Below are 23,358 nucleotides of genomic sequence, written 5' to 3' on the forward strand. Positions count from 1 at the left end.
AATAACCTCATATGCATGTGAAAGCTGGACAGTGAATAAGGAAGACTGTAGAAGAATTGATGCTTTTGAGTTACAGTGTTGGAGGAGAATATTGAAAATGCCAAGGGCTGCCAAAAGAACCAGTAGATCCGTTTTGGTAGAAGTGCAGCCAGAGTGCTCCTTGGAGTCCAAGATGGCTAAACTTCATCTCTCATACTTCAGACATATTGTTAGGAGGGACCGGTCACTGGAGAAGGATATCATTTTTGATAAGGTAGAGGGTCAGAGAAAAAGAGGAAGACTCCCAATGAGATGGATTGGCCAAATTGCAGTATCAATGGACTCAAGCGTGGTAATGGTAGTGAGGTTGGCCCAGGATGGGGCAGTGTTTCATTCTGCTGTACATAAGGTCGCTATGGGTCAGTACTGACTCGATGGCACCTAACAATAACAACAATGGCTAGTGTTCGTGAACATTTCTTCATATGTTTGTTGTCTGCCTGGATCTCTTCCTTGGTGAAGTTTCTATTCATGTCCTATGCCCGTTTTTTAATTAGGTTATTTGTCCTTTTCTTGTAGAAATGTTGTAGGTTCCTATATATTTTGCAAATTAGTCCCTTGTCTGATGTATCAGTGCAAAAGATTTTTTCCTCCATTCTCTTTTAATTACATTTTTCCATGTAGTTTTTGAAGACACATCATATATTATAAAAGATGGTGAGGGTTTAGGTACTATGGGTTAATGTGTTGGACTGCAAGGTTGGTTTGTATCACAAGGTTGGTAGTTCAAGCTCACCATCTGTTCCTCAGAAAACCTATACAGGGTCATTATGGGTTGGAACCAACTCGATGGCACTTAACAATAACAACAAATGATAATGTAGGTATTTCTATTCCTTAATTTCTAGTATTTCTCCGTTGCTAAAATGTAAGTTCTCTGAATTCACGACCTTTGACCTAAACCAGTTTTTAGTTATACTTCTTCTGCAGTTGCACAGTTGTTGTTGTGGTTGTTGTGTGCCGTGGAGTCGGTTCCGACTCATAGCAACCCTGTACAGGGTTTCCGAAGCTGTTAATCTTTACGGGAACAGAAAGCCCCTCATCTTTCTCCTGCAGAACAGCTGGTAGTTTCGAACAGCTGAACTTGTGGTTCGTAGCTCGATTCATAACCACTACGCTACCAGAGCTCCTTTAGGATCTTAAAAGTACATGTTAATAAACAGCTCTAAGTTTCTGATGAATATCTTTGAACAGGTTTTAATAAATGCCTTTGTAGAGGCCAAGGTCTGGGATTCATTCCAGTATATTCTATTTGGTTTAATCTTTTTAAAGTGGAGAGTCACGACTTTGCTGATTTTATAAAATGTTGTATACTCAAAATAAATCAGTGTATAAAAATAAAATTTGAATAACTATAAATCCTGTCATCTAAAAAAAATTACCCTAGTATTTTATAAACATTATTTGACATTGCTTAGTATGTATCTGTAGTTAGAGGTTATTATAGAAAAATTGTATCATGCCATTTTAATTAAAAATACTAAATTACATTTAGATTAAATTATTTAAAAACTTGAAGTAAAAACTAACAGAAAATGAATTGTTTAATTTTGTCACACAATATACTTATATTTAGAAGTTCTTTCCCAAAATACTAAAGATAGGAAAAACTGAAATCAAATTGAGTAGCTTTTTAACTATTCATTTACATTGGTCAGTGTGAGGGGCCTTCATAAAGTTCATGGACAAATTCCATAATTTTTAATTCCATTTACCCACGCAGTTTTTGAAACCCCCTCATATATTTTTATTAATGGTGAAATCAAGTATCATTTTCTCTTATACCTCCATGTTTTGTTAGCTGTATTATTTTTGAAGCGTCAAGGTTGATAACATTTGCATTCTGTTGCATAACCATAATCTGCATGGCTCCTTATTCTGATACTATATTTTAATGGATTCATTGATCTCCAGTAGCCTTATTTTTATATTTATTATTATTTAACCATTCTTGAAGACTCTGATGACGCATGTCCTAGATGACTAGATTTTTTCTTCTGATATATTTTTCCCTTGCATTTTACTCTCTGAGGGCTGTTTTTCTTCTTTGAGCTAATAATAATTAGAGAATTATTCTTCTCTAATTTTTTGGAGTCCAGGTGTGGCTCTGTAGGATCAGCACTGGACTGACTGCTAACTGGAAGGTTAACAATTCACACTCAACAGTCGCTCCTTGGAGGTGGTTGAGTTGGTGCGGACTTGATGGCACTTAACAACAACAACAACAACAATTTCTTTGACACTATGAAGGCCTCTTTCTGTATTTCTTTGGGCAGTTTATCTTGTAATCATTGGCCCTGTTCTTTCTGCATGTGTTCTTTTCTGTTGTTGGACTGTATGCCATTGTCTCTGTCTGTGTGCATGATATACATAAATCCCTTGTGGATTCCCTCCTAGGGAACTGGAGACTTTTAGCCAGCAGCGACCTACTAATCAAAGAGTACTCTAGAGCCTGTAGCCTTCATTCAGATTGGTAGCCTTAGAACTCCCTCTGCTCAAAATAGTAGAGCACTTCCCTGACTCTCATGGGGCACACTGCCCATGCTTTGCTTTATCATTAGATCAATCCAGTGCTAGTGCATTGTTGGATACCATTGACTCTTATTGTGTCAGTTTGGATTGTTGCTTCTCCACCAACTTTCGTCTTACCTCATCTACCATAGACTCTAGTATGTCTCAGTATTAAACACTAAAATGACTCTATGTTTTTCTTCCTCTGGGAAGATGAGATGCCAGCTTTAATAATATAAGGCAGTCAGATATAATTGGATTGTTCTTAAGCCAATTACGATTACATGTGTAAGGATAATTAAAATGGAATTAAATATCCTGTGTGGGAACAAACTTAATAATAGTAAGTTCATCTGTTCTATGTTGGATCCAGAATTATAAAGCATATTTTTGCTTAGATGGACATCGTTGAAATAGATTTTCTTTGGGCCTTTACTACAGGATATATTTATATATGGGTTCCTGGTATGACACTGTAGGGTCATCGCTGAACTAATAACCACAAGGCTAGCGGTTCAAACCTGTCAGTCGCTCCTCAGAAATCCTACACAGGGTCGCTGTGAGTTAGAACTGCCTGGACAGCATTTAAAAACAATAATATCTATGTGCTTATCTGAGATTTCTTTCTTCTGTGATGGTCTTAAGAATTTGAAGCCATATTAAATTGACGCATGGTATGGCGCTGTAGGATCAACACTGGAATGTGTTGAATCATGAGATCAGCAGTTCAAAACTATCAGTTGGTCCTTGGGAACCATATACAGTATCACTATGAGTTGGAACCAACTTGAAGGCACAGCAAATTGTAACCAGTAACATGTGTCCTACTTCTAATACTATTACTGTTGTTGTTAAGTGCCGTTGAGTCAATTCTGACCTGTAGTGACCCTGTACAGGGTTTCCAGATAGTGGCTGGTGTGTTTGAACTACAGACTTTGCGATTCAAACAAAACTTGCAGTCCAGTGATTATCCTACAGTAACACACCAGAACTCCACATTTCTTATATTACTCATGGCAAATGGTTCAAAAGTTTTTTTTATTTTGCTGAATTCTTCAATACTACCCCAATCAGTGGAGTTCTGATGTGGCACTGTACGATAGGCACTGGACTGTTAACTGCAAGGTCAGTGGTTCAAACCTACCAGTTGGTCTTTGGAAACTCTATATAGGGTCACTGTAAGTTGCAATCAGTTTGATAGCACTCGACAACCACCACCAGCACAGTGACAATTCCTAATGACAGAGTCCTAATATGGCACTGTAGGATAAGCACTAGGTTGCTAACCTCAAGGTTGGTGGTTGAAACCTACCAACTGTTCCTTGGAAATCCTATACAGAGTCATTATGAGTTGGAACCGACTGTGTGGCACTTAAGAACAACACCTTCCCAATGAGAGTCACTCTAATAAATCGCCTCAACTCCTTTATAGAAGACTATGGACTCCAGGTATGGCACTGAAGGATCAGCACTAGACTGGGAACCACAAGGTTAGCAGTTTAAACCTACCAGCTGCTCCTTGGAAACCCTGTACAGGGTTGCTATGAGTTGGAATTGACTTGATGACACTTAACAACAACAATCTAGGCCATATAACAAGAATTGAGTAAACTGTTTTATTTTTCGATATTTCTCTTTGCCTTTTCTTTCATTGTTGAGAAAATAATCTTCCTACTAATCCTTCTTTCTCTGTGGTATAATATTTTTTGTTAATTATGAACTAATGACTGAAGCATATAGTAAAAAACATCAGACATACACCTATATATACATCTCTTAACAACGGTTAGGAGTTTGCCTAGTTTACTTATTTTTTTGATGTAAGAGTAGATAGACCAGCAGTTCTTTTTAGAAATTGTAAATGAAATTGGCTTGATAAATTTCTCTCTCCTAATATTCTTGATTGTCTTTCTTTTAGCATCACAGTTACATTAACTTCATGTAGTAAATAAGAATCTTTCTTAAAGGACTCTTTCGAACATGTATAAAGTTAAATGGTCAGTGTTCTTCAATGTATTGTTAAAATTTATGTCTAAAGCTAATTATAATTTCTGCTTTCTGCCTATGTAGGGCATTTTTTTTTATTTTTGCCTATTGATCCAGTTTAAACATTTTTTTACATGTCTATTTAAATTTTCTCTTTAAACAATTTCTGTTTATTTGTCTGTAACATATTTTTTGAATTCATAGTATTATGCTTTTTGGACACTATTTTTATCCTGTTATCCTTTTTATTCTGTTATCCATTAACTTTTTGATTTATAGAATTTACTTTTAAATTTCAATCTTTCTGCACTTTCTAAAATACATAATTTAAAGCACTAATTTGTCATTAAAAATAGTTGAGCTAAATTTTATACGTTTTAGCATTGCCTTTTACAATCCAAATATTTTATCATTTCCATTGAAAATTATTTTCTTTGACTTGTGTGATACTTAAAAGTATGCTTTTGAGTGCCCAGATATATAGGGAAATGTGAGGGTTGGAAGTTGTCAATTTTGTGTTACTGATAATCTAATTTAATTTTTTCGTGGAGCGAGAAGAGGGATTTTATATTATTCTCCAGTATTTGTTGAGATTCACTGCCAATTTTTAAAATTCTTACTGTTACTTAAAGGCTGAAAAAAAGTTGCTGTCTGTAATTGTTTAGTACCATTAATTGCCTTGGCTTAAGATTGATCAAATTCTTCTGTATTCTGAAGACAATTTTTGAATTATCTATTAGTTTCTCATAAAAGTATGTTACTATTTTCAGAGCAGTTTGGAATGTCACTTTCTCTTTTTAATCATCTCAATTTTGTTTATAATTTTGAGACTGTGCTATTTAAATGGATACAAATTCAAGGTCATTATATCATCCCAGTGAACTTTTTTTTATATACTAAAGGAATGATCTTACTCATCTGCAATAATGTGGGTTTTTTTGTTTTTTTAATTTGATTTTACTTTTTTCTCTCTTATCTGGTGTTAAGCACTCAATCTCAAGTTTGGTTTGAACCACATGTGTTCAGTTCAAACTCACCACCTGCTCCTTGGAAACCTTATACAGAGTTGTTATACATCACAGTCGACTCAATGGTGCTTAACAACAACAGCAACAATATTGTATGAATTTTTTTTTTAATATATGCAAGTTTATAAATCCAGATTTTTAGCACTGTTTGAGGTGTCATAATACACACCAAGTTTGTGATCAAGTTTCTGGTGTTTTCACATCTGATCAAGTTTGAGTCAGTGTTACTGGTGTTCTTACAAGAGGAGAAGAAGGCCATGTGAAGACAGTTTTTTATGCTGGATTAACCTTTGCTGGGTCATTTGAGAGGAATGACTATGCCACAACATGTAAATTCTGCAGGTGACATATCTGAACACTGCCAAACAGACAAATGCAAGAGAATTTGTATAGCGTATTTCTCAGCTAGGAACCAAGAGTTGTTGTTGTTAAGTGCCGTCGAGTCGGTTCCGACCCATAGCGACCCTGTACAGGGTTTCCGAGGGTGTAAATCTTTAAGGGAGTAGAAAGCCTCATCTTTCTCCCGTGGAGCGGCTGGTAGTTTCGAACCGCTGACCTTAAGGTTTGCAGCCCGATTCGTAACCACTACGCTACCAGAGCTCCTTAGGAACCAAGAGTAGCCATCTCCAATCAGAGTCCACAGAACGAGTCATGAGGTTGTAGAATGGTAATAGTAGTGTCAGAATCTGTCTAACTTAAAGGGGATGAGAGAGGAATAATGATGAAGATCAGACCAAAGGTGGTTCCCATGAGGTAAAAGTGAGTCACGCAAGTACCTCCACTCTCAACCTTTTTACAGTTCTTACATCAGCCATTCTGCTGAATTCAGTATTTCATTGCAATGGCCAGACAGAATTCATAAAACACGCTTAGAGTTAAATAGCTTATTAAGGAAGTAACAAGTTACAACTCAGGATCAGGAAACATGTAGGCAAAATCCAGAAGGTTCCGCACAAGAGGAGAACACATTCCTCCTTTCTTCAGTGCAGGGCAGCTCTCTCAGCTACTCTCAACCATGTGGACCTCCTCTAGGGCCCCTGAGGACAGACCTCTCTGCCTTCAGCTTCTCACCGTTGACCTCTCCACTGTTTACTGGCCTAGTTCAAAGCTAGTCTAGAAGTTCTGTTCAGCTCTTGTAGCTGTACTCCTAGCAACACATTTCTAGTCACCACTGACTTCCACAAGCCCCTGGCAAGGCTATCACTACTGATTATGTTGCAGAGTCACTGCTGAACCTCTTCTTGTCTTCAGTGTTAAAGTCTTTTTAGGCAGTGCCTCGCCTCCTCTCTGCTACTTCTCTCTTCTTGTCTCTTTTCCTTTCTGATTTCCTCCCCCTATTTCTCTTTCTGTCTGAAGCTAGTTGGGTTGGCTTCGGAAGCAAACTTCTGGTTCAATACAAAGCATGGCCCTCCTACCATGGTCAAAAAATGACCTATCCCACGCAAAACACCACAGATACTTAATCGACATAGTTGTTGCTGTTGTTGCTAGGTGTTGCTGAATCAGTTTCAACTCATCGTGACCCTTTGCACAACAGAACAAAACACTGGCTGGTCCTGCATCCTCCTTACAACTATTGTTACATTTGAGCCCATGGCTTCTGCCCCAGTGTGCCAATCTATCTCCTTGGGGATCTTCCTCTTTTTTGCCAAACCTCTATTTTACCAAGCATAATGTCCTTATCCAGGGACTGAGCTCTCCTAATGACATGTACAAAGTATGAGCGATGAAGTCGTGCCATCATGGCTTCAAGGAGCATTCTAACACAGATTAGTTGTTCTTCTGGCAGCCCATTAAATTAAGTGTTAAGTGCCTTTCAGTTGGTTCCACCTCATAAAATGACTGTGTGGGTTTTCAAGGAGCAGCTGGTGAATTTGAACCACTGAACTTGTGGTTCAAACTGACCTTTCGGTCTAGTGCATTATCCCACAGTACCACACCATGGTACTGTTAATATTCTTCTAATTCAAGTGCATCAAATGTTTTTAAAGTCTTCCTTATTCATTGCCATATATTCGCATGCACATGAAGCTATTGAAAAGACCATGGCTTGAATCAGGTGCACCTTAGTCCTCATACTAATATCTTTGCTCCTGAAGGTTTAAAGAGATCTTTAGCAGCAGATTTGTCAAATGCAATATATCATTCAATTTCTTGACTTGTACTTCCATGATTGTTGATTGTGAATCCGAGCAAAATAAAGTCTTTGAAAACCTTAATCTTTTCTCCATTTATCATAATGTAATTTATTGATCCATTTGAGAGAATTTTTGTTTTCTTTACATTGATGTGCAATCCATACTAAAGACTGTAGTCTTTGATCTTCATTAGTAGGTATTTTAAGTCCTTTTTGTTTCCAGTGATCAAGACTGTATTATCTACATATTGCAAGTTATTAAATGAGTCTTCCTTCAATCCTGACTGCATGTTCTTTTTCATAAAATCTCAGATTATTTGCTCAGTTTACAGCTTGAATAAATACGGTGAAAGGATGCATCCCTGGAGGCCACCTTTCCTGAGTTTAAACTATTCAATATCCCTTTGTTTTGTTTTAACAACTAGCTTTTGGTGTGTGTGTGCAGCAAGGGTGGTGGGGGACACCCTGCCTGCGGGCCACATAAGGCCTTCAAAATCATTTGGTCTGACCCTGCCAAGGCATCTGCAGTATCAGACATCACATTGTTGTTGTTAAGTGCTGTCGAACCAGCTCTGACTCACAGCGATCCTGTATAGGGTCTCTGAGGAGCAGCTGGTAAACTTGAACAACTAACCTCACAGTTCAAACCAATTTTGCAGTCTAGCATATTAACCCACAGTGCCACTCCAGGACTTCAGACATTACAAGCTAATTTTCAGATAGATGTTTTTGTCTGGCCTGCGAATGATGTTATAATTTTTTTCAGAAAAAAATTTCCCCACCCTGATGTACAGGTTCCTCTTGAGCACAATTAGCTGTCCTGGAACTTCCATTCTTCACAGTGTTATTCACAGCTTGTCATGATCCTCACAGTTGAAAGCCTTTGCATAGTCAATAAAGCACAAGTAAACATCTTTCTAGAATTCTCTGCTATCAGCCAAGATCTATATTTTAATGGAGATGTTAAAAAAAAATTTTGTTGTTGTTTCAAAATTTACATTTATTTTGTCTGTTCTTTTGTGTGTGTGTGCGTGTGTGTGTTTCATCAGTTTTACATTCAATAAATCATATAACTTGTTTTATCACAATGATTACAATCCCCTCCATGTACCATAAGGTAACAGTATTTTTCTCTATTCACTTTAGCTTTTTTAAAAACAAAACAAAACAAAAAAACAACAACACTCAGTCATATATAATAATTTACACCACCAAAGGGCATAATCTGTAAGTCTGTCTCCTGGCCACTATCTCTTAGTCCATCTCTTCTCATAAATCTAGAGTCCTCATCCGCTCCCCATTTCCATGTCCCCATCTCTGCTTCCATCTTTGGTGTTGCTGCTTCTCTGGATAAGGTCTCGCATTCCACTCATTATTTACTTGTTCTTATAGTAGCCACTCATACTTTAAATTTTTGTTTGGAGATTTTCCTGCTAATCTTTCTTTGAAGATGTATCTTCTGTCGCTCTAGCTGCTCCAGGATGGTCTGTTTGTCCTTTCTAGTGCAGATGTCCCACCTCAGAAGGTTCTGGATGGGACTCAGTATTCCACCTAAGGTCCTATACTCTGCAAAGGCCCCGCAAGAGGCCTATTTCACTGGGCAAGTTGTAGAACCCCTTTTAGGTAATCCAATCAGTTATAGGCTGAAGACAGGCTTACAAGTTTTCTGTAATCATGTTTCCCAACATTCGTTTCTATCCCACTCAAGTGTCTATTTTATAATAGTAGGCAAGGGAAACTAATATTCATAAGACAGTCAAGCATTTTAATATCATTTCCCCTCTTCAAACTATGCCTAGATCCCTATATCACCGAGCCCAGTTGTTCAAAGGTTGAGCATGCATCACTATTTACTCTGTGTAGTATGACATTTTTGTAGTTTAAAAATTCTGTTTAGTGCACTCATTCTTCACTTATCAGCATCATTAGGTTTCAAAGACTAGGTGAAAATCAATGCTATGTGAAAATCGTGGATGGCCACATCAAACCATCACATAACTGCCAAATCACTGAGAATCATGGCCAGCCAAGTTGACACATAACCTTAGCCATCATAGTCAGTGTTACTCTGGCCTCATTCCTTGGCATTTGTTATTGTTAGATATGCCATTAATATGCAAAATAGTCTGATAGGATATTTTATTTTGTTGTAAATTTGAAATGTTAAATAGCAAGTTAGTTGATAACTGAAACGTAGGTATATTTCTTATATCCTTAATTCATTTTCTTCCTCACTATATGAATTTTAATATCACTTATAAATAAGAGATATGTATCTCTTATATAAGTAGTTATTATGTTTTATCTTGTTTGAAAATCATTTACCTTTATTGTGATTATTTGACTTAATTTTACTTTATCATTTTTTTCTCTACATTTGCACCTTCCAGTTTATTGATTGGGTTTCCCTGTATTATTTATTTGTAAGTTATAAGTAGTTTTCTGGGTTTTTTTTCCCAATATCTATCTACTGAATTTTAGTAACATTAAGAAGGAATTCTTATCTTATTCCTAAACAACACCAGAGGTTTATAGTGCTCTGATTTTCATAATTCCTTCCCATCTTAGACAAATCTGCAAAAGACCTCTTTAAAGTGTTAAAAAGCTAAGATATTACTTTGAAGACTAAAGCGTGCCTAACACAGCCTCATATACATATGAAGGAACCCTAATAGCACAGAGGGTTATGTGATGGACTCCTAACTACAGGGTCAGTAGTTCAAATCCACCAGCACTCCATGGGAGAAAGATGAGGCTGTCTGCGTCCATAAAGATTTACAGCCTCAGAAACCATAAACAGGGTTGCTATGAGTTGAAGCCAACTCTATAGCATGTAGGAGCATCAGCTGGATAATTAGTAAGGAAGACTGAAGAAGAATTGATGCCTTATGGGGTAGGCAAAGAATATTGACAATAGCATGGACTGCCAGAAGGCACAATAAATCAGTCTTGGAAAAAGTGAGGACGACAAGACTTAGTCTCATGTACTTTGAACGTGTTATCCTGTGCCTTGGAGAAGAACATCATGCTTAATAGAGGGCCAGGGACAAAAGACGAGGACTGTTAACCAGGTGATTGACACAGTCACTGCAACATGGGTGTAGCAACACTTGTGAGAATAATGCCAAGACCAGGATGCATTTCAGTCTGTTGTACGTAGAGTCCCTGTGAGTTGGAATCAACCCAAAGGTACTTAACAACAGTGACAACAGCTTATTTAGTTTTTCAATCAATGAACTAACATTGATACACTGTTAATGACTAAAGTGCATGGTATACCTTAGGACTAATGTTTGGTGTTATAGTTCTATTGGGTTGACAAATGTATAATTTCGTGTATCCACCATTACAGTATCACAAAGAATAGTTTCATTGTCCTTAAAATGCCTTGTGCTTCACATGTTCTGCCCCTCCCTCCTTTCCTGGACCCCTGGCAATCAGACATCTTTCACAGTCTCTCTAGTTTTATCTTTTCAAGAATGTCATATAATTGGCATCTTACAGCATTCTGCAGTTTTTGCAGAATGACTTCATTTACTTAGCAATATGTTTTTAAGATTCTGGTAAATATTTTTGTGTCCTGATAGCTTATTTCTTTTTATCATTGAGTAATACTACACTGTATGAATGTACCATAGTTTGTTTACTCATCCACTGATTTAAGGTCATCTTGATTGCTTCCAATTATCAGTTACCATGAATAAGGTTACTATAAACATTTTTATACAAGTTTTTATGCAGACCTAGGTTTCCAGCTCATTTGGGTAAATACCTAGGAGTGTAATTACTGAATCATATGATAAACCAATGTTTACCTTTGTGCAGAATTGCCAGACTGCCTTCCAAAGTGGCTATACCAATTTCATGCCCACCAGAGATGAATCGCTATGGGTCGGTACCGACTCGATGGCACTTAACAACAACAACAAGAGATGAATTAGAGTTCCTGTTGCTCCACATTCTCATGAGCATTTGGTATTCTCAGTGTTTTGTGGCTCTGTAGAATAAGCACTGGACTGCAAGGACAGTTTGAACCCCAAAGTCAGTGGTTCAAACTCACCAGCTGCTCCTCAGAAACCTTTTAGAGGGTCACGATGAGTCAATTCCGACTCACTGCGACCCTGTATAATATCCAAGGAGCGGTTGATAAGTTTGAACTGTCGACCTTGAGATTCAAACTGACTTTGCAGTCCAGTGCTTATGCTACAGAGCCACACCACTCCTACAACAATAAATATGTGATAATACCTTGTCTTAATTATTCATTTTTTATATTGAATTCTTGGTATTTTCCTCAACTTCATATTTTCACTTACTCAGTATTCTTCTGGGTTTTTAATTCAGATTTGTAAACAGTAAAATTTTAGAATTTCTGATTGGTTTTGTTTCACATCTGCTTATTCTTTCTTCATAATGTCCTGTATTTTTCATAATGGGGTTTATTCCTTTTGTTTTTAATAATCTAAAATTGGGGTCTGTAAACATTTTTCTGTTAAAGGCCACAGAGTAGGTATTTTAGTCTTTTCTAAATATTTGTGCTCTGGCCCTTGGCAAACTCCATAACAGTTCACCTCTGTACTACAGTTTACAAGCAAGCATAGACAGCATATAAACATGTGGCATGTCTGTCCTCAAAAACAGAGCAAAACCGTATTTGCCAAAATAGGTATTGGGCTAGGTTTAGCTCATGAGACTTAAAAACTGGGCTGCGAACTACAAAGCCAGCGGTTTGAGCCCACCAGCGAGAAAGATGAGGCTTTCTACTCCTGCAAAGATTTATAACCTTGGAAACCCTATTCAGGGTCACTGTAAGTCAGAACCAACTTGACGGCACTTAACAAAAAATTATCTCATTCAAGTGATTCTCTCAGTTCGAGGAACTATGAGTATCAGTGTGACATCAGCTAACTACCCATTCTGGCAGTTTATTTTCTTGTGTGTCATAGTTTTGAGTTTTGAACTCAACCTACATTATTGGAGGTCAGTGTGCCTTGAGTTGTAGAGTTGTCCTTCAGAAGAAATGTGTGTTTCAGACCTTACTAGTGCTTCATTAAAGATGCTTTTTTAAATTAACACCCTCAGAAATTCCCTTAATGAGAATCTTTTAGTTATTATTGTTAATCATTTATTAATATTAGCAGCACCATTCTTAAAATTCAGTCTAAAATTGGTAGAAGTTGGTTGCTATAGTTTGTGCTTCCACTGTTTACTTAACTGATTGAAAGATCATAATTAAAGCACTTCTTTATCTGGACCTGGTACTAGGTTGAGTTAAATATAGAGTAACGAATACATTATGAAAATTGAAGCTAACAAGGCAAAACGAAAACATAATGAAAGAAGCTTTGGCAATTTCTAGTTTTGAATATTTAGAATGGATAGGATTGACCGTATTATTGAATATATGGAGTCTTGGTACAGGTGTGCTGCTATCAGAACTGCTGTCCACATGGTCAGCAGTTCAAACCCACCAACTGCTCCTCGGATACCCTACAGTGAGTTGCTATGAGTCAGAACAGACTCAATGGCACTTAACAACAATAACAACACTGAATATATGTGTGAATGTGACTTTTGCTTCCCTACCTAGTCTGTAGTAAATTTATACCTTTTGCTTGTGTCTCATAGGGCACTTGAAATGGACCAAAGCTGAGGACATTGACATAGAAACCCCAGGATCTATTCTTGTCAACACTAACTTGAGAGCATTAATAAATAAACATACGTTTGCATCCTTACCTCAGCATTTCCAACAATACCTCCTGCTTTTGCTCCCAGAAGTAGATAGGCAGGTAAGTGGAAGTTTCAGACATTTGCTATCAGTCAGGGCTGTTATGGAAGATGACTGAGAAATGGATGGACCATTTTGTAATAGTGTAGTACATTTATGTAATTTACGTTTGTGTGTGTTTGTATATATTTGCTGCTATCATCAGTTTCTTTGTTTAATCTGCCAAAACAGCACCATTTTGTAGTCTCCATAGTGATCCAATTCAAGTGTTACATAATGGCACATTGCTGTGGCGTGAAAACAAGGAACCCACCCACATTGGGAAAGGAAAACAAAGAAATCAAACATTCCATTATCAAATAAATCTTTGAAGTAGCTGCTCCTTTGCCCAGAGGGAATATTCAAGTACAGCAATAAAAAACCCTGGTTTCTAAGAAATTATGTAAATGTTTTTATTCTCAACTCTTTCCAAAAAGCATTTAAAATTTATGTTTGCAGTGGCAACTGAGAGTCTATCATCATGAATAAGATTGCCTATAAATAATCACCTTTTATCTTTTTTTCTAGTATTAACTGGAAGTGCTTTGAGTTATAAGTGTATTTTTGTGTTTTTGAAAGGCTTCCAAAATGAGGAACTACAAAGATAGACTCATGCAAGCAGGCATCAGTCATCATCGGAAGCTGTTTCCTTAGAAAATAAAAGGCAAAGACAATTTCATAACATGAACTTGTAGGAAATTCCACAAAAATTATTAGATGGTGTCTAGGAAAACTTCATTATGATTCTTACTTCAATAAATCCTGACATAGACATTGTTTCCAATTGATGAGCATAATGTTTATCAACTGGAAGGCAATGTTTATGAATTTGCATCTCAAAATGATACATTTATCCGTGAATTAAAGTGGCCAAGATTGAGTCAATACTTCCAGATTACTTTGAATAACTTAACTTTTTATTGTGATTCTGTTTCTACTAACTTACCCACCTTTTCAAACATAATTAGAATTTGATGAACAGCCATTTGCTACCATTCCTGTGTATCTCCTTGGTGGGAATTATTGTTCCTATTTAGAAAAAAAAAAATTTAATTTAGGGGACTGCTCATTTAGCCTGGAGTTAGTCTTCACTCACAAAAATTCATTTAATATTTACTATAAAAATCTGACATATTGTAGTTGCTTTGGGGTAATAGACAGTCAATGCTTACTAAATGTTTATTGAATGCTTAAACACCCTCTAGTTTGTATACATAAACTGTATTTGTAAATAAACTAAATATGAGATAGAAATGGGTAAGCTTCAGTGGGGTAAGAGGAAGCACAAAACATACTGCTTTTTCATAATCAGAAGTGAAAAATTAGAGGCAAATTTAATATCTCTTAATTAGACCCAGAAATATAGATGGTGGTGGTACTGTGCCGTGGAGTCGGTTCTGACTCAAAACAACCCTGTAGAGGGTTTCTGAGGCTGTAAATCTTTACAGGAGCAGAAAGCCTCATCTACTCCCATGGAACAACTAGCTGGTAGTTTCGAACTGCTGAACTGACCTTGAGGTTAGCAGGCCGGCTCATAACCACTACACTACCAGAGCTCTGTTGAAATATAGATAAAATGAGTTTGAATAAAATGTATGGGAAAATATTAAGTGAAAGGTCCAAAAATACTAAAAAATATATAAAACAAAGTTAAATATAGTGGGAGTCTGGCTTGTGACAGTACAAATGAATAGGGAAAAACAGATTGGAACCAGATTTTGGAAGACTCCCTGAGTATGAGGCTCAAGTGTCTGAACAGTGTCTCCCTGTGTCTGCAGTGCAAAGCCATTGAGGTCTTTTGAGGAGAACAAAATGCAATAAGAGCATTGCTTTTTAAAGATATTATTCTGGCAGTACTAAATGCTAATGGCTCATGGATGGGAACCATGAAAATGGAGGAATAGTTAGAAAGCAATTTTAGTTGTTCCAAAGATATAATGAGGACTTGAATTTGGGGAACAGCATTGAAATTCAAGATGAGGAGGATAATGCAATCATCATCATCATGCAATGGGAGCAATTTTACATTTTGTCAAATAACATTTGAAGCAAGGTATAAGGAGAAGTCACTGATGATTCTCAAGTTTCAAGTTTGTGTGACTGAGAATATAATTGAGTCATTACAGAAAACTTTTTTGGCTATTGATTTATTTGTTTACACATGTTTCCTCCATTTCAACATATGTGTCATTTTCCTGTTTACAAGTCAATCTTCAGATCCTGGAATAAAGTTTGGCATGTATATTCTGATGAATGAAAGTTCAGTAAATCATTTTTGAGTGAAGAAATTGCAAAATATCCTAAATTTAGCCAAATACTATAGAGACCAGAGTCTAAACTCAATATATTATTTAGCCTGTTTATTACTCAGTTTTTTCTAGTCACACAGAAAAATAAGCTTGAGTAAAACACAGTACTTACCTCAAATAACATTTAGTCAACTGGGAAATTATTTAGTCAAGAAATATTTATTAAGCATTTGTTGTATGCTATATACTTTGCTGTGTATGGAAGATCCAAGGGTAGATCTTGTGAAAGAAAAGTAGACCAGTAAAGACCACCTCACTGAGATCCATGTTGCTTAGAACTATGAAAGAAGTTTAATAACCCAAGAGATCTGCACCAAAATTTGTGTAAGATCAGGAATAATCACATAAATGTTCTATGGAAGTATAAAGAGAATCCTGAAAATGCATAAGGAATGAAGAAATTTAATCTGAAAGTAGCATTGGAGAAGATTCTGTGGTGGGAAGGATTCTTAAATTGGATCTTGGAGGACTGGTATGTGCTTCATAAATAGAGCTAAGGGAAGGGAATTTTACAGAGTGAGAGGGTGTCATTTACAAAGACTTGCTTTTTGTGTTCTAGAATATTCAGTACTTCAGTATGACTGGAACATCTTAAAAGGGAAATTTAATGGACTTTTTTGCTGGAGGAGAGATTAAGTTTATAACCTTGATAACCTGGTTGCAGCCTAAGCTCTTTGAATGTTTTCTGAAATCAGTGGGTACCACCAACTATTTTTCAAAGAAAAAACTGAATGCTTGGAATAATTAAAGATTTTGAGAACTAGACTTAGACAGGGAAGGAGGATCCAAAGAATAAGCAAAATACAGTCCTTATTTCCTCCTTGAAAATAGTGGTCCCAGGGATAATCAGTTAGACAGGCAAAGAGATAAGACAGCAAAGACTGGTTAAGAGACAATTGGAGTAGTTGAGATATTTGATAAAGCTCTGACCTTGGGCATTTGCCCTGGGAATGAAAAGAAAGGAATGAATTCCAGACATATTTTCAGTCCAGAATGAGTAGGTATAGATGACAGATTGCCTGTGGGATTGGGCTGTTAAAGGTTAAGAGGTGAGTAGAGATTGTATCTAGGGTAACTTTTCAGAACAGAGAGACTCTGTGGGTCTGTCAGCACCTAAGAACAAATTTAGAGCTCTCCTTTTGTAATCCCACTCAAGGTGGACTCAAAACTCTTACCTTACTGAATGGAGCAGACAAGTTGAGTCAGCATCACATGAAGCACCTGGTACTCTGAGGTAGAGGTCAAGGTTACTTTAATCCTCTGGGTTTTAGGAAGTTTGATTAAGGGATGTGAGATGCAAGGTGGGTGTTAGTTGCTTACCAAGCATCTTTTAAGAAATAATGTTTGGTAGGCAACTAACAGTGCCCACTGAAGTGAGGTAAGTGATGAGTTTGGTATTTGCCATGTTCAGTTGAAAGATTTCTTCCACGTGAAAAGTCTAGAAAATGATTCATTTATTCAGGGCTTGAGACGACAAGATGGGATAAGGGATCAAATATACTTAGATTATTGTTTTAGCTATAAAATCCGATGATATTGGAAGACATGCCAATCATCCCAAAGGAATATATATTTTTGTGAGCAAGCGTAGATCAGGAGGTGTGTGAGCAGTAGTGTACCATGGATTGGTTCCGACTCACAGAGACACCCTGTACAGGGTTTCTGAGGCTGTAAATCTTTCCGAGAGCAGAAAGCCTTCATCTCTCTCTCATGAAACAGCTGGTTGTTTCAATCTGAACGTGAGGTTAGCAGCCTGACTCATCACCATTATACTACCAGAACTTCTTGTGTGAGAATTAAGAAATAGAGACTCTCCAGTCCATAAGAGGTCCATCAATATGGCGGCCTTATACAGGCAGTGGTATCAGGTGGACATCTTTGGGGATGCAGTTCTTTTTTGTTCCCCCATCTCCAATACCCTACAATCTTCTTTACTTTTGTGCTCAGGAGGCTAACACTTTTATGGACTACTATATCAGGAGGGCCGGTATTCTCTTGTTGTTGTTTTTTTTTTTTCCTAAATTGCATAATCATGAACTTTTAGAACATTTGAAATTAAACTGAGAATAATTGTCCAGCCTGAAAAGATACCCACCACACCCCATTACATTATGACATTAAGGGTATATTTTCCTATAAATTACACAGCTAATCAAAATCAGGGCATTACTAGTGATTATTGCTACCATGCGGTTCTTTGACCTTATTCAGGTTTAGCCAGTTGTTCCAGTAATGTCACTTTTAGCAACAAAATCCAGGACAAAATTTGCTGTTCCAGTTACTTGTCACATGACTGTAATCTCCTTTAATCTGAAAGAGTTATTCAGTCTTCGTGGCTTTGACTATAAACTTTAAGACTATGAAGCTCATTTGTGATACTTGCTATTGATTAGATTCAGTGTCTGCACCTTTGGGAGGGATGCCACAAATAATCCTGTGCTCTTCTCCTTACAGTCTAGTAGATAGTACGTGTTCACTTAATTCTTTGATTATGCTGTTATTTTCCCTCTTTATAATTTAATAATATTTTGTGAGGTGGTAGTAGTGTGCCGTTGAGTCTTTTCTGGCTCAGTAACTCTTGCAGGGTTTCTGAGGCTATAAGTTTTTACAGGAGCAGAAAGCCTCATTCTCCAACAGAGTAGCTGGTAAATTTGAACTGCTGACCTTGTGGTTAGCAACCCAACTAATAATGCAGTGCTACCAGGGTGCTTTTAATCTGTATAACTACTCTGTCCCGCCTTAAAATTTCCACGTATTCATTTGTTTATATTTGCATAGATTTATTATTCTCATCAGGTTACAGTTACTATCTTAATTTTGCTTCTCACATTGTCCACATCTGGCCAATGGGAGACCCTTCAAGTTAGTTCTATGTCCTTTGATGCATCTCCATTGTTCTCTGAACAGTTTCTTCCTTTTAAATACATTAATGTGTTTCTATCTCAACTTGTACTTTTTCTCTACACCAGTCCTGGAACTAGCCCTTTCTCCAAGGAGCTCTAGTTCCCTTTAGTGGAGAAAACTATTTTGAAATCAAGATCCAGTAAGAGGTGTGCTATGCTGCTTCCAGATGTAGGACATCTCTCCTGCCACTGTTTTTGAGGCAAGGAACATTGTATAGCAAAAAAAAATACAAGAACCTATTCACATAAGCATATATAATCACAATGGAATTTATCTTTCTACTCATTTCTATATCTAATATATTTTAAGCAACAGTTTACATTGATACCTCCCATTTTAATTCAGTACTCCAGAGTTCATGCTGATTGTCTTCCTTCCTGTACTCTTACTTCTCTGACAGTAAGAAATTCAACTTCTATCACCCTTGTTGTTGTTAAGTGCCATCGAGTCAATTCTGACCCATAGCAACCCTGTATAGGGTTTCCAAGGAGCAGCTGGTGAGCTTGAACCACTGACCTTGCTGTTCAAATGACTTTGAAGTCTGACGCATTAGCCCACAGCGCCACACCAGGACTCCTCTATCACCCTTAATTTATCTAAATATTTATGCAGTCCCTTGAAGGTAGCCAACTTTGCATTTTAGTTGCCATGTCTCCCATATTAATGAGTTCTTCATGGTACTCAGACTGTGACTCTGAATGGAAGGCCACATCTACCCACTTTGCTTAAGACAGATTCCAGTCCTGCTTGAGTGGTTTCATTGCACACCAGACAATTCCTTTGTGCTATGCCTCCCTCACCATGCTCCAGCTCTGAAACTCTTCCTTAGATCTTGCTTCCCTTCCACAGAGGTGCCAAGGGCCCTACTAGGCTATGTGATCCCATTCTGGGCCATCCTGGTTTCCCTGCCTCCTCTCTAGACGGGTCTGCATTGCTCTAAGCTTAGGGGCCTGGATTGTTCAGAGGGAGATGAAAAGTCCCTCAGGCCGTGGTTGGATTTAGCTTAAGGGAAGTCCCAAGAATTGGAAAGAAGATTGTTGCTGTTGTTAAGTGCTGTCCAGTCGGTTCCATGTCATAGCAACCCTGTATAGGGTTTCCAAGGAGCAGCTGGTCAGTTTGAACTACTGACCTTGCATTTTAAACAGGCCTGCAGTCCAGTGCTTTATTATACAGCACCACACCAGGACTTTCAATTACTACTGGAAGGAAGATGTTGTTATTGTTGAGTGCCATTGAGTCGGTTCCAACTCATAGCAACCAGGTACAGGGGTTCCAAGGAACAGCTGGTGAGCTTCAACCACTGACCTTGTAGTTCAAACTGACCTTGCAGTCCAGTGCATGGACTGGCAGTGGAGGAAGATGGAGGGTATGAATTGCTGTACTAACCAGCTCTCTTCAATAATAGCCCCTCTTTGCGCCCCATTCCCTGTCCTAGCCCTTCCTTAACCTACAGGTCAAATACTCCCTTCCCCACTAAAAGCCCAGTTAACTGCACTATTTTATATAACTTTGCTGCTCCCTGAACATACCTTTATAATTGGTCACTTTACTCTCTTCAAATGATCATAACTTGAGTGAGCTATCTGTCTCTGTTAGGACTCCTGACTGATGAACCTATTGAGGAAGTGGAATGATATCGATGTAAGTAAATTCTAGTGGTGTGAGGAAGGACAATGTCTTACCTTCCTAGTGCTGCTACAACAAAAATACCACAAGTGGTGATGTCAGTGAACTGTTAATTTATTTCCTCACAGTTAAGGAGATGGGAAGTCTGAATTCAGGGTGTTGGCTCTAGGGAAAGTCTCTCTGTCTCTCCACTCTGAGGGACAGTCGTGTACCTTTCAGATTTTCTTTCTTGGTTCCTCAGTGATCTCTTCGTGGCACCAATCCTCTATTTGCCTCCCATATTTGTGTGCATTTCCTTCTGTTCCTATTGATGATAATGATGTTATTAGGTGTCTTTGATTCAGTTTGACTCAGAGTGACTCTATGTACAGCAAAACAAAGCACAGCTCGGGATTGCACCATTGTTACAGCCACTACGTCAGTCCATCTACTTGAGAATTTTCCTCTTTTTCACTGTCCCTCTGCTTTACCAAGCTTAATGTCCTTCTTCAGCGACTTGATCTCTCCTGACAATATGTCTAATGTACATGAGATAAAGTCTTACCGCCCTCGCTTCTAAAAGCATTCTGGCTGTACTATGGGTTTCAGAGTAGAACTGTACTTCTAAGAGGGTTTTCAATGGCTGTGACCTTTTAAAAGTAGATTGCCAGGTTCTGGGTGAATTTAGCTGGTGGCAGATCACTTGTTTCCTGCAAGCACAGACTCCAATCCTTACAATAGCTCTCAAAAAGGTCAATGTTCTTTACCTCATTTCATCCATGTGAAACTGAGGTTCAGGGAAAGAAGACTGATTCAACTTCTTCCAGATACAAACATGGAAGCCAGAACTTGAATGCAGGTTTGACTAATTCCAAGGTCAGTTCTTCCCGCTGCATGATGTCCCTTATTTTCAAGACACAAAGTCAGAAGGTATATGATGATGTCTGTCAACAAATAATGAGGTAACTAGAATGAAGGATAAGTAAGTTGAGGCTAGAGATGGAGATTATTACAATCACAATGTAAAGGTATCATATGTCATTTATGCATTATAGAACTTACTAGAAGTTTACTTTTGGAACATGACATCTACTGAAAGTTACATTTTAGAAGGAAAGCTGTGGCAAAAGGAGTGAAGCATAGATTGTGATTACATTCAGAGATTGTACCTTTGGGAGGAGTACCGTAAATGATCCCTCCCTTTCTCTTTTGCTGTGGTTCAGACACACTGTCTTCCTTTCTGTCCTTCAAGACTAAACCATTTCCTGTCTATTAGCCTTTACACTTTCCATCCACCAGCTCTCAGTATTATCTCCTTTGAGAGGCTTTTTTTTTGCTTTCACTCCTGTCTGAAGTATCATTTTTTGGTTGTTCTCAGTCCAGTTTTAGGTTGATCTCTTTCCCTTCTACTTCTCATGGTCTGTAATTAGCTCTTGTATTTATTTTCCTCATGAGAATGAAAGCTCCAGGACAGTGGCTTTGTTTTTCTTCCACATTGTGCCTCGTGCCTAGTAAGTTGCTCAGTGAATGTTTCCTGAATAAATAAATGAATATATAGGCCGAGCAAGTCAGTTATAAGGCTAGTACAGCAGTTCTAAGCAACAATAAATTTAGCTGAAGCCTTTATGGAATGGAAAAGAATGGCCTAAATCATGAGGCATTTTGGGAATAAAATAATCAGGAGTTGGTAATTGATTTTGAGGGAGGAGAAATTGAATGCAGCCTTTAGACAGTGTTTATTGCACATATGAGAATAGTAAAGGATTGGTAAGTTTTTAAAGCTAGAGTGTACTTAAGCATGTTTTCCCCCTACAAATAAGGGGACAGTTGATGAGCAAAATTGAATGTAGATGAAAAAAAGGATGCGATTTCTTTCCCCAAATTTCGGAGTAGAGGGACAAGATTAGAGAAACTTGCTTAAGAACACAATGTACTGATTTCTGAGACTGAAGGGAAATAGGAAAGAAGGGTGAAGAATCTAACTAAATGCAAAATCATAGTAGAAAGTGTAGAGTTTTCAGCTGGATAGTGGTGGTGTGTGCTCAGAGACCAGAAGATTAGGGTTTTAGGAGAATAAAAAGGTTTGGAAAACCTCTTTATGGACTCAAGCAATTCAACCTGAAGAAGTAGTTCCTGAGTAGCATTGGAGAGACCCACATGAGGTTATAGCTCAGTACGCAAAGTTAGTTTAGTGTGTATTTTTCACCCCAATAATGCTAAATATTTTTGTATTTAGCTTGGTAACAGGTATAATAGATGTTGGACTTTTTTTTTTTTATGGGTTGTAGATTGATAAAGGCTCAGATTGAAGTATTTCAGAAATGTAGACTTGGAAGATACTTGTTGGAATGGTTGATTATGGTGCACAGATTGGAGAGAGAGGAAAATAATGTCAGAGAGCATAGAGTTAAGGGAGGCTCCAGAGAATGACAAAGGTTTGTTAATGAAGTGTTATAGAGTCTCAGAATGACACACTCCTGTTAGGATCCAGTTTAGGTAAGCATATGGGTCAAAAGTCATCTCCTTGAGCACAGTAGTTTGGTAAAGTGAATAAAGACAAAAAATTCAAGGGTCAGAGCAACACTGGTCATTGCTAGTGAAGAGGTAGGTGGTAGATGGATAGGTAATCCTTCATTCAGTTCACATAAGAAGTATTGGCTTAATACAATGCCTGGGTTATAACCAGACTTGCCTTTGTATATTGCTTTCTGTTAGATGTGCTTGGAGAATTTTTAGAACCTCCTGGGTTATATGTAGCAGATCCCTTCTTTCTTTAGAATTTGTACTTTATGAACTGTGTCTACATACAACAATTTTGTGACCTTTTAAAAATATATAGCAGCTGGTAGTATAAATGTCAACTGAAGTGGAGTCATATTTAGGCTTTTATTACACTTTCAAATTGAACCTCGCTGATGAATAGTTTGTTGTCACCTCTGTCATCCCTATCCTTTTTTAGATGCTCATCTCTGCCTCCATGAGTGGTATGAGGACAATCAGGACCACCTCTCCAAATACTTGTTATTCCATCCCCCAATTACTTCTAAATAAATTATGCTTATTTACATA

General features: G+C 37.6%; 1 protein-coding gene across 1 annotated transcript in view; it reads left to right on the plus strand.

Moving 5' to 3' along the window:
- Positions 1-23,358, plus strand: part of ASXL3 (additional sex combs like 3 (Drosophila)) — a 213,655-nt gene that overhangs the window by 113,632 nt on the left and 76,665 nt on the right. The window contains exon 7 of the mRNA XM_006835133.1: positions 13,330-13,493. Within this exon, the coding sequence (XP_006835196.1) occupies positions 13,330-13,493 (164 nt within the window). The remainder of the gene's footprint in view (positions 1-13,329; positions 13,494-23,358) is intronic.

This window comes from Chrysochloris asiatica, unplaced genomic scaffold (assembly GCF_000296735.1).
Source record: "Chrysochloris asiatica unplaced genomic scaffold, ChrAsi1.0 scaffold00015, whole genome shotgun sequence".
In the NCBI taxonomy this organism is placed as follows: domain Eukaryota; kingdom Metazoa; phylum Chordata; class Mammalia; order Afrosoricida; family Chrysochloridae; genus Chrysochloris; species Chrysochloris asiatica.